We start from the raw sequence: 12,336 nt of genomic DNA, 5'->3' as shown, positions 1-12,336 counted from the left end.
TTTATTTATTCCCTTATATGAGGTCTGCACTCAAATGCAATGACAATTGGGTCGTCTCCTGGTTAGTTTTGATTGTAAACTTGACATAACCTAGAGTCACCTGGGAAGAGAAAACCTCAATTGAAGAGTTGACTCAATCAGATTGGCCTATGGCTATGTCTGTGAGGGATTTTCTTGATTGGTGACTGATATGGGAGGGACCAGCCCACTGTGGGAGGCACCATCCCTAGGCAAGTGGGTATCAACTATATAACAGAGTTAGGTGAGCATAAAGAGATTGAGCCAGTAAGCACCCTTTCCTCATCATTTCTGCTCCAGGTTTTTGTTTGGATTTCTACCCTGACATTCCTCAGTGACAGACCAACACCTGGAAGTGGAAGCTGAAACACACCTCTTCCTCCCCAAGTCACTTTTAGTTATGATCTTTATCACCACAACAACAGGAAAGCAAATTAGAACAGGTGGCGCTTACAAAATAAGGCACATACTGATTGCTAACGGCTACTGAATGTCCTTATTAACAAGGGCTAGTATATATATGCTATGTGTGGTCTAATTAAACTCCTTTTATTTTCTTGTTCTAAATCATTTCCACTATGAAAGTTAGTTTTCCACCTGAAGGTCTAGGTCAGCAAAAATGTCTTTGGGTTCAGTAATATTTAAAATATTAATGTTACTTGTAAATACAGTTAAATTAATCTCAACTAAATAATGGATTACAAAACAAAATGGCTACAATTTTGGGAGGGACTCTCCTAAAGAAGTGGAGGCCAAGTTAAGGCCAGTCTGGTCTACATAGCAAGTTCCAAGTCAACCAGGGATATACAATGAGACCTTGTCTCAAAGTAAAATAAAATAAAGTAGAGCCTATTGAATTTGAGTATGCTTGTGAGGGTTGATTCATCTTACAAATGAGTATTAGGCAATACAACATAACCAAATGCTTAAACGTATTTAGATGTTAAAGACTGCCCTGCTTGTGGCTGCCTTTAGTTGGCTAAAATGAGCCCAGGCTACCCTTCTGTAGACTCCATGTGCCTAGTCACTCTTGTCATGCAGCCCAATGCCAGACATGGAGTGACGATTTCCAGGACCAGTCAGTTTCCCATAGATCTACCAGCCAAACCTACAGAAAATAGCAAAGGAGACCCCCACAATGAGCCTGGCCCACCCATTAAAAAGTCATCAGCCGCTAAGGCTATTCAATTTGGCATCATGCGTTTGTTGTGATGTAACTAATGCCAGCCTATACTAACTCCTCCTCAAATGTGTGACTCTCAGATGTCAATATGTACAGGCACAGAACTAGACACTATGTAAACTACTAATTTACATTGCATTATATATTATTAATTACACGGAAAGGCTTTTGGATAAATTTGTTGCATGAATTATATATAAGGGCAAATCTCTGCTTGCTTTATTAGACGATAAGAGAACAAATTAGGCTTTCGATTAAAGCAATGATTCTAAGCCCTTTTTATCTCCAAAGGGCCCCGCATTTTAGAGAGATGTTCAAGATGTAAGAATTAACAGATGACTCCAGCTGTGTAGCCAACGTGATAGACTCTTGTAATCCACATTTAACTAGCTTTAATAGAAATTTGTAAAAAGCTAATCTTTTAAAATAGCTTTCAGGAGGAAGGGCATTTAAATTGTTTCTAAATCTTCTGAATATCTGATAGGCATCATTTCAATATTGTTTTGATCTATGTAATTCTCAAACAATCTCATCTACTTCTTTATTGGAGTACATACATTTATAGTCTGATGGAGCCCATGTCAAGAGCACCCCAGTCCTGTGATCAAGGGGAATAAAAAACAAAAAACACCCTCCACCTGCATCGAGAAACCCAGTTCCACCAAAGCCAAGTCTCTATGCTTCTCCAGTTCCTCTCAGAACAGAGTCCACTTTTCTGTAGGTCTGCGGCCTTATTGGGTTTCAGTTGCATCCACCCACAGCAAAGCAGTCCGCATGTGGTGGTGCTTACATGAGGCTTGCCTTACTGTAGAGGAAACCAAACTCATGATTTGTGTTTAATCATGCTAGTTCCTTACATATCAGGAAGTTAAAAATAATAAATCTTTGCAGAGAGCTTATTACTTATATACTTACCTAAATGATTCATGTAAGAGATAGCAATATGTTCCAATGAAGGAAGCCCAAAGTTGACCATAATAAAGTTACTTAAATCACTTAGAGAGTACACTTCTTACACACACACACACACACACACACACACACACGCACACACACTACAATACAATACAAGTTCATTTTTCTTCTGTTCACAATAATGGCTTAAAGAATAGACCAACTGCACACCTCTGTTTTCCTCCAACTCTTATGTATTTGGGATTTGATGTGGCTAGGTATAAATGAAGTACCATCTGTGCTGAATGCAAACAAAGGTCTGAACTCTTACGTACTATAGCACATTTTTGTCCAATTTATCTTTTCCAGAAGTCTGCAAATGGGCTGGGAATTCTAAGTTATATGTATCTGGTCCTTGGAGAAGGGGAGAGAAAATAATATGCAGGAAGATACTTTTCAGGGACACACAAGGCACAGTAGGGTGGGCAGGAGTGTGATTTCCTGTTCCTAAATTTTTGGAGAGATTTTTAAGCTGAAAGATCCCTATGAGGTTTTTTGGGTTTTTTTTTTGTTTTTTTTTTTGTTTTTTTTTTTTTTGTTTGTTTTTTTTGTTTTTTTTTTTCAGAGAAATCAGTTCTGAAAGCTATTCCACATGTGACAGCCTCATGTGAAGCACTCTCCCAAACCCCGCCCACTTCCTCTCTGTAGCCTTTCTTTTCTCCCACAGATGTGCTGTCAAGTAAAAGATGCTGCAGGGAGCGTGATGGTTTCACATCTTGCCTTTGGCTTAACCCCTGTCTCTCTGTGGTATCTTTGCTTCTAAGGGAATGTCACATAATCTCTCTCTTAGGGAAAAGTTCTGTTCATCTCAGCAAAATCATTTTTACCAGTCCCAATCAATAGATAAAATAACTTAATACCCACCAATAACCAATAACTTTAGCCTTTTGAACAACAGCTTTTAGTCCCTAATGAAAAAAAAAGTAGTCCTTCAACTTGATGATCTCTGTCAATGAGAGCCCATTCTTGCCAACTCCTGAATACTAAAGTTAGAACTTCACAGTAGAAAAGGTTTCTCCAGGGGCCGCTGGCACTCACCTATGAGTGTTGTCCAGGTGGCAGGGGCACTGCTTGTCACATTTGATGCCATAGAGCCCCTCGGGACACAGGCGCGCCTCACAAAGTTCGCCTGCAAAGCCTGCTTCGCATAGGCATGCCCCGCTCACGTGATAACACTTCCCTCCGTTAACACACCTGCAGGTCTCCGCACAGCGAACTCCATAGGTCCCAACAGGACATTCATCCTGACACCTAGTCAAACAAGAGGCCAACAGTTGGTTCAAAAGGGCCTAACCATGTACAAGTTGAAGTGCTTTTTGAACCCATAGTGTTTTATGTTTGTCCCATTATAGGCAGAAAACGTAATGAGATGGATCACTCTGGATAATAGCATTAACAGCCATAAGCATGTAAAAGGGAGAACTAAATACAATCAAAGACTCAAGGAGTTCTAGGCTTCCAATATCAGATGTCCTCCATCCCAGTTTGTAGGTTATAAGAAGGCATTGAGTTTTCTAACAATTTTTATTGGCAAGTGAGATATTGTCCTCTGTTGGGAAGGATAGCCAAATGACAAGGGGGAAAAAAAGCAACCCAAAAGTTCACCTTAGTGTCTTTTTAAGAAAAAAGAAATGGCATGGAGGGGAGCGATGCTTAGGTAGGTTGGATAATGTGGGAAGCTGATGCTGGAGGACTGAAAGAGTCATCACTGCTCTGTGGCAAGCGTGAGTAGTTAGTGGGGCTAGCCAAACCTCTTTTTGGCGAGGTGAGGTGACGGGGAGCGTTCAGCCAAGAAGACAGAGATAACATCACATCTAGGAGAGTGTTCACCACAGGAGGGGACACTGTCTCAGCAGCCACTTCCCATGTGGCTTTCCAGTCAGACCAGACTCCGATAAAAAATGTAGGTCAGTATTGCATTTTCCAGATCTAAACAATGCAAGCGGCAAGGCATGCTTAAGAGCAATAAGAGAGAGAAATAGTTCCAAGAGAAGCAGCCTTTCCACCAGGCTTGGCATACTTTTAATGATAGGGTGTGGTGAGTGTCAATATTGGAATTCTAAGTATAGAGGGAAAAGCTTGGGCGTCTTCTGACATTTTGCTGGTTGACTCTGGCTGTAGCATGCGTTAAATATGATGGAGAAAGGGGAAAGGGCCTCCTGGTACTAGGTTATCTGCATGATTTTAATGTGGTTTATTTAAGCATGCTGTAAAGGCTGTTGGGAGTTTGGGAAAGTTATGATGCCGCCCCATCACAGGGAACTAGCGTGGGGCGGGAGGGGGGGGCTCATTGGGTCTTGGCACAGTATTTTCTTTCTCTTGGAAAGCAAAATGTATAATAGCTGGTCCTGGCCTGTATTTACCTCTCTAGCCTCTAATTAAACAACTAGTAGTTTCTAGTGTAAATTCAGAACAAATACACTTAGATTTGCTGTCTAAGCAGTCACTGTGGGAGCTGCTGCTTTAGTCAGAGCTTCATCTTCCTGTCAGTAATAGCTGTGCATTTCCACCTGCCAAACCCAAACAGCAGGGCAGCTTTCTCGTGGAGACCTTCCCCATGGTCTCTTTCAAATCACTGTTTTAAGTGTGTACAGATGAACAAGGTACAGTGTGATATTTCAATGCACGGATACAGAACATTTTCTATCTTAAGTAAGCATCATGGAGTGGTGATGTCTTTCTAGTTGGTCTCTAGCTTATGACCATTTCCCTAGCCTTAGGGTTGGTTTTGTGATCCCACAAGAAACAGGAAAGGCTACCTCAGGAATCAGTAATACATTTTCTTAAGATGGCAGAGAAATAACAGAGAGTAATAAACCTTGGCCAGAGAAGAAATGTAGAAACTGTGGCTTTCTGTTAAAAATAAAAGAAGAAAGAAATTTCTAATAGTGTTGTGGAGTTAGGAGAAAGGACAATCACTAAGTAGATATAAACTGATAAAACACTAATTAATGGGGAACATTCCTACATCGATATCATTCTGGTCACTACTTTACATCCGATTGTAAACTTGAGGAAGAGGAAGTAAGTGGGGACGGAAGCTCCTCGTCTTTCGGAGCACGTCACTTCCCAGAGTGACTGGAATAGCTGAGCCAAACTGTGATTGGGTGTAAAGGACCCCCCTTCCTCATCAGACCTGGACGCTGTGGGTCAGCAGCCTGCCTTTGTAACATCTGGAGCTGCAGTCCTGGGGGAAAGTCAAAGGCACTGAGAAGGAGCCAATCTTTCCACAGTCAGAGAGACGGAAGCATGCCCCTTCACTGAAGACCAGTGCTGCGTTCCTCCAATGCTGAGCCGCAGTCCCCGACCTGATGCCATCACCCTTCTCCTGCTTCACTTTCAGAGTCATACAGAGCTGTCTGGGGGTTCACTATATCAGACTCCCTTACTGAGTCATGAACACTCACTGAGCATTCTTTGTAGGCGTGGGCCCGTGCCCTATCATCAAAGTATCACAGAGGAATTCTGCAACACACCATTAGCACCTTGTATGGCATCTTCAAGCAGAGCTCTGTGAGGATCCCAGAACTGTCTTCTCTTCATTTCCTGCTGACTTCACTGTGCTGCATCTTCTTACCACTGTACCCTTTGGGTCTTTCCATAAACCTCAAACCCTCCTACTTTTCATCCTTTGTGTAGTTCTGCAAGCCTGTACCATTTGTTTCCCTGTGGTGGGGTGGCGTCCCCACATCCTGGGTATATTTGCTGGCAGCTGCTTGCGGTGGCAACCACCACTGTGGAGCAGCCTTCCTAATCACAGTGCTCCAGGCACACCGACGTCTCAAGACAAGTGAAGGGACACTTACGATCCCCACCCTTGGGTCTCCTTCCCATCTCCTGCCACAAACACAGCCACTCACTGTGTTCTTCCGTGGAGAAAAAAAAAATGTGCTTTCTGTCATCGCATGGATTGTGTACGTTAATAACTTAAAACAGAGGATAGCCATGGAAAATAGTGACCACACGTCATCACTGATGCTCCACAAAAGCATGGGTAGGACCGCAACCACCCCCACCCCACTTCATTCTGTGATTCTCTTCCCTGGTGTTCCAAGTCAGCTGAGCACAAGCTCCCTGGCCTGGTAGGTGTAATGTTTTTGTGTTGCTTTTAAACTTAACCCTCTAAATGCAGTTTTGCACTGAAATGTCTCTAGAGCCTAAAACACTATAGAAATAATCACTCAGGATCTTGCTTGGTTTTGTGCCTCTCCTCTTTCCCTGACCCTGTTTTCTGGAGTATAAAGGTGCATGGGTCAACCTATCATCTAACAACCTCATCTATCCAAAGCACAGCTGAGAACCAGGCTGTGGATCACAAAGTCACATGGAGTAGCTCAGTTCTACATTGTAGAATGAATAATTGCAATATCTATAATTCCTACATCAAAACACGCAGTAAACAAAATGGCTTTTAATTAAATTACGTGGACACTTCTATCAAAAGACCTTAAGAAAATAAAAGACTGGGAAAGGGATACTGGGTAATGTGGTAACGAGAAACTGTAGACATAAAATTACCCGAAGCCATTTCTGATTCAGCAGAATAAGGCTGGACTTCCCACACTGACCTCTCCTACTTGTCAGAATCAACTCAGAGCTTCAAATCGGTACAATAAGAAAACGAGGTAATCATTAGAAATATTTTTACAGCAACTGGCTCATCTTTAGTGGCGGATACTACCAATGCAAAATTGAACAATCCCAGTATTTGCTTAAAATATTTAAATTAATTTAAAAATTGGTAAGATAAGGAGCAAAGTGAGAAGCAGGAACTGAGAAAGCAAGTTTTCCTTTATCTAGAAAATACCCAGTCAGAAACCAAAAGAGAATTTTTGTAATTTGTAAAATACTGAGAAAACGCATTTAATAAGAAAAAACAGATGCTGCCTGGAGATGTGGAGAAGCTTATAGTATCTAATCAAAGGTCATAAAAATTAGAGCAGAATTTTGGAAATAAAAAGCATTCTTGAGGCTACTCTGAGAAGGAAACTGTACTTCATGTAAGTTCCTAAGGACACGTCCCTTTTGAAAACCAGTCTGCCAATGGCCTCGTCCCTTTCCTCATTACTCTGCCATACCTCAAATCCATCTAAAAATACTGAAAGTGTAAAGTGGCTTCCTAAGTACTCAACACTTCAGAAAGACACATTCATCGCGGGTTCTGAATAGCTCGTGTTTTATTGTCTTTTTTCTAATGTTTTCTCTAATTTCCCCCAATTCAGTGTTGCTGTCCTGTGACTCAGTTTCTATACATTCAATGAGGATAGAGTTTTTGAACACTTTAGACTTTATAGATGCTTCTGGAACAGGATATAGTAGTTATAGATGCATGATGCTGTGCCTGCTCCCTAGACTCTCCAAACTGTCCTTCTAGCTCATTATGTACAGTCAGAGAAACACCCGTGTGTCCTTACCGTTCCCCTGTGTATCCTGGGCTGCAGTGACATTGGCCTGTGGCAGCATCACACGTCCCTCCGTTGTGGCACTGGCATTCTTGGGAACAGTTCTTTCCAAAGCGACCCTCGGGGCAGGGCTGACCACACACTGTGCCCTGAATTCAAAGAGACTTAGAAAATTAGATGGGCCACCAGCCAGAACCATGGAAGGCAGAGGAAGGAAACAGGGACAGCAGAAAGGGAGGAGAGATCTGGGGGACAGGACTGTGAGAAAATTAGATGAAGGGCATTTTAGAGCACGAAGTGTTCATCGTCTTTAAAGTATGGGGAACTTCAGGTTGAATTACTGACTTGATATGCCCAAATCTCAAGATAGTTCAAAGATAGCAGAATAGTAATCTTAAGAAATTTTTATATTAGAAACTGAATCCTAAAATAAAGTTACATAAAATTATGACAACTTAAGGAATCTATAAATATTCCTAAGCGTTCTTCCCTGTGCCTTACATACATCCTAAGTCAACAACACTCACTGAGCATCTGCTACATAAGTAACAATGTGTGGTACACACAAAGCACCCAAACCCTTTCCCAGATGCTGTGCACTGTCTCTAGCTTCTTTTCTCAATTTGTAACAAGGCATGAGGTTGAAACGTTGTATACTTGAATTAACAGTAACATCACCTAAGAAAGACTTCTATACAAATTAACCTTTGTTTCAGAAGAAAAGGCATATTTTCAAGCAGGTTCAATAAACATTTCTGAGGCAAACTTATTTCCTGGGGAGAAAACCCAAGGAAGTCACTAGGACATTTCTCCTCACCCTAGGAGCTGTCCTTAGTGACTGCAGTCACGTATATTCCAGTCCTGGGCGTGTGACCATAAGACATGATCTCAAGATCTCAATATATCAACGAAACACCCCACTGTTTTCTACTTCACTTAGCTATGTAACTCGGGCTTACAGCCTCTGATTTGTTGGAGTTATAATCATTAGAATATTTATTGGAGTCATAATTAGTGCAAACAGCATACCCCACATAACAGGATTTCCCTAATGTTTTTCATTGTCCTCTCTCTCTCAAAAGAGACAGACTGCAAGTACTCCAAAATTGGAACCTAGCTAGAACACCAGATGGTTTTCTAAATGTTTATTCTGGATAGCGTAAGAAATACATTTTCTCTAACTACTGGCTACCCACAAAGGCAGTTGGTGAGCTAATTAAGTCTCCTCTGGTGGTTTCAAGCTATCCACCAACAGGAAAGATTCTTCCACAGGCTCCTGGAACCATAAAAGCCTTTGAGAGATGATTCAGATTAGTGCTTAACCGAGAATCGTCTACATGCCAGGCATTGCACTAAGTACTGAGATTCAATGATTAGCTGCCTTTGCCTGGCTTGTTCATGGGTGATGAGGAGAGAAGATACAAAAATAGCTCTAATCACTCTGTGCTAGGACACCCTACTGCACTTAGTGGAATATAATAACATTACTGAAGGAATGATGGACCGAGGGCCCGCTAACAGCTGACCAAGGTTCAGTGAGTGGAGGGATCTGGTGCAAATGTTCTCTTTCTCAGGGTCTGATTCTAATGACCCACCGTGGTCCCTCAGAATTTCCAGGGATGTTGTTGAAATGTTGGATATGAATAAAGCCTAGTGTAAGCAAGCAGCAGAAAGATGACAGTGTTGCTGTTGGCTGAGATGTGTGTGTGTGTGTGTGTGTGTGTGTGTGTGTGTGTGTGTGTGTGTGTGATAGGAATGCCAGTTCACCTTTGGAAACATCTAAAGTAATGATACAAATAAGATGTTGCAAGAGAGAAATTTGAGTTGGGAATTCAGTTACCCACAGGGGAAAAATTGTCTGGAATCTTCTAGTAAGAAACATCTGTTGTGGCCTAGAGGAAGTGGTTGAGGGCAGGTTCCAGGGGACCCACAGAGTGGATCCATCTGTCTTCCTCCTGGACTCATACTCCCAGACTATGGCTACCACCTTCCCACATCATGACCTCCAGGTGACAAGGGGACATTCCAACCTCAAGATGAGGCAACCTCAATGTAAAATGTCTACAGTTCTTCACTCAGAGATCTTGGGGGCTCCCTGGACACTGACACTTGTATACAACAAGACTGCTCCCTTGTCATGAAGCCAGCCAGGGCCAGCGTTGACGGAAGACTGATACAGGAGCTGAGAGAAGAAAAGGAGTCAAAGATAACCTGACACTTCTACTTGGTCTTCTAAGAAGTGTTGGCTTGCACTCAGGTCCAAAGGGCTGAAGCATACGGCAGGTTTGTTTCCTAAGATTTCCTTTGCTGGGCCTACTGGAACTACCCCAGTGATTCTTGCACAGCTTCCTTCCACCCCCAGGCCATCAACAAAAGGCTGCACCCTTTAACTCCATTCCTTACCTAGCTCCCATACTTTGCTTCAAGAATCAGACTTCATCTGACCAGTCTCTGGCCTTCACCATGGGTCTGATCAATTCATTGTATGCTTGATCTAGTGGTCTCGATAAAACTCTCCCTTATGTCATAAGGCCCATGCCTGTGCCCCTTGCCTACAATAAAGAGTAATTCCAGATCAATTCTACCCCACATCTGGCCGTAAAAAGTATAGCTTAGGGGGAGCCCTGACAGTCACTGACATTGTGACTATGGGCTACCAAGGTTGGAGTAACCAACAGGGTAGTTGTGTCACATTTGGACTCAGGGAAGGTAAGATAAAGATCTCAGGAAAGCAGCAGATGACTGCTGAAGCCAGTTCCCAGAGAGTGTCCACAGTGAGAAGATTGGGGGATAAGACTGAAACCTGGGGAATGCCACAGTGGGTGTAGAAGAGGATTGGGAAGAGACCTTTAGTAAGACAAGTGGGAGACAAGGCCACTGAAGAAGTGGAGGATGAAAAAGGTTAAGACAGAGAGGCAGACGGTCAAGTGAGCCAAAACTTTGGGGAAACAAATCAGAATAAAAGCAGAAGGGTCTTAGTGGTTCCAACGATAAAGAAGTCACCATAGACGACAATAAAGAAGTCACCATAGACGACAATGAAGAAGTCACCATAGTCAATGAAGAAGTCACCATAGACAATGAAGAAGTCACCATAGACAATGAAGAAGTCACCATAGACAATGAAGAAGCTGTGCAAGAAGAGTTCCTGGACAGACAAGGTAATGGTTGTGTAAACTGCTCTTGTAAGACATTGTTTTCTTCAAGCAGACATGCATAAAGCAACTCAGAGAAACAAGAACTAATACTGTTTTCCTGGCTTCACATATATAATTAGTAATGCTTGAACACTGTATCCTATATAGCAGTAAGCCTATAGAATTACTACATAAAGAAAAGGCATTATGGTCAGAGGGTGGGAAGCTTTGTAAGTCTGGCTTATTCCTACATTCTCTGGGAAGTTCTACAACTCTTGGTCTGCTTGATTTACTTTGGTGTTTCTTCAGATTTTTATAACAGCCTAATACTTTTGTGTGACATCTTGTTAAGAAGGATGTATTCAGACAGTAACAATCCATGGACGCAATTGTGAAGGCCGTTATTAAATAATTTCAGCATTTATTGGTTGCTGTTGTTATGTGTGAGATCACATATCTGCTTCTTTTTCTCTTTAGGGGAAATGCAGAGTCCATGGTCATTATTATTTCCATGGGAGTTCTTAATAAACTTTACGGACAAGTGCAGGACAGAGTTACCTCATGGCTTCTCTGATAGAAAGGATTTGTTTTTAAATGGCTGTAAATTTCAGTGTGGGGGCAATAGTCACCATTGCTACTTCCTTTTGTGCCAAAGTCTCCATATGACATTCTCTTGTGTGTCTTGGAATGTGTGATTATTGGAGGTGGAAGGACACTTACCATCCAGCCGGAAGGACAAGAGCACTCTCCAGTTACATGATGGCACACACCTCCATTTTGGCAAGGACATCTCTGCTCACACTGTGGACCATGTTTGCCAGGGGGACAAAGATCTTCACAACTGAAGTATTTCAGTGAAACAAAAGACACTGTTATCTATCTAAGCATATGATCCTCAGATTCACAGACACAGCATCATCCAGAAACCTAAAATACACAGCCTTTCCTCATTCATAACGTAATCGGCATTTAGAACATTAATCACATTGGCTGGAAGTGTCTTGATGGGTCATTAGGTCCTTCTTTTGGTTTGAGTCCTCTCTCTCTCTCTCTCTCTCTCTCTCTCTCTCTCTCTCTCTCTCTCTCTCTCTCTCTCTCCCTGTGTGTGTCTGTGTGTCTGTGTGTTAACCCATATGTATGTATGTAGAGGCCGGAGGAGGATGCAGGAGGTCCTCTGTCAGTCTTCACTTATTCCTTTAGACAGGGTGGGTGTCTCACTGAACTTGGAGCTCCCTGACTATAGCTCAGTGTTCAGCATTCAGCAAGCCCCCATTCCCTTAACCCTACTGTCCTTCCACATTCCCCACTAAACCATCCTTATTTTTTTGCTCTGATGAAATGCCTCCAAGTTTCCCACAGCCCTATTTAATGTCGGCCTTGCTGAAAACCCATAAAAGTGATATTAACAATTAAAACAGTTTGAAACAAACATCTATTCTGAAAACCAGGGCTTTCTAGCTAGTGTGGGTTTTTATTTTTCTTTAACTCTACTTCACAGACATTAGCACTGTCAGCAGGACATATTTACCTAATCAGCTACATTTCCCCAACTATTAGTTCTGTGATTTACGAGTGTAATTTTCCCAGTAAGGGGACAAGATTCCTCTCTCTCTCTCTCTCTCTCTCTCTCTCTCTCTCTCTC

At 42.2% G+C, this 12,336-nt stretch overlaps 1 protein-coding gene across 1 annotated transcript in view; it reads right to left on the bottom strand.

Moving 5' to 3' along the window:
- Positions 1–12,336, bottom strand: part of Megf10 (multiple EGF like domains 10) — a 110,718-nt gene that overhangs the window by 44,500 nt on the left and 53,882 nt on the right. Inside the window, exons 6-8 of the mRNA XM_059245951.1 lie at positions 11,415–11,535; positions 7,570–7,706; positions 3,194–3,406 (exon numbers count right to left, since the gene is read on the bottom strand). Coding sequence (XP_059101934.1) covers positions 3,194–3,406; positions 7,570–7,706; positions 11,415–11,535 — 471 coding nt within the window. The remainder of the gene's footprint in view (positions 1–3,193; positions 3,407–7,569; positions 7,707–11,414; positions 11,536–12,336) is intronic.

The sequence above is a fragment of the Peromyscus eremicus genome, chromosome 19 (genome assembly GCF_949786415.1).
Source record: "Peromyscus eremicus chromosome 19, PerEre_H2_v1, whole genome shotgun sequence".
Taxonomy (NCBI): domain Eukaryota; kingdom Metazoa; phylum Chordata; class Mammalia; order Rodentia; family Cricetidae; genus Peromyscus; species Peromyscus eremicus.
Note: the sequence above shows the minus strand (reverse complement) of the source record. Positions and strands in the feature narration are given on the sequence as shown.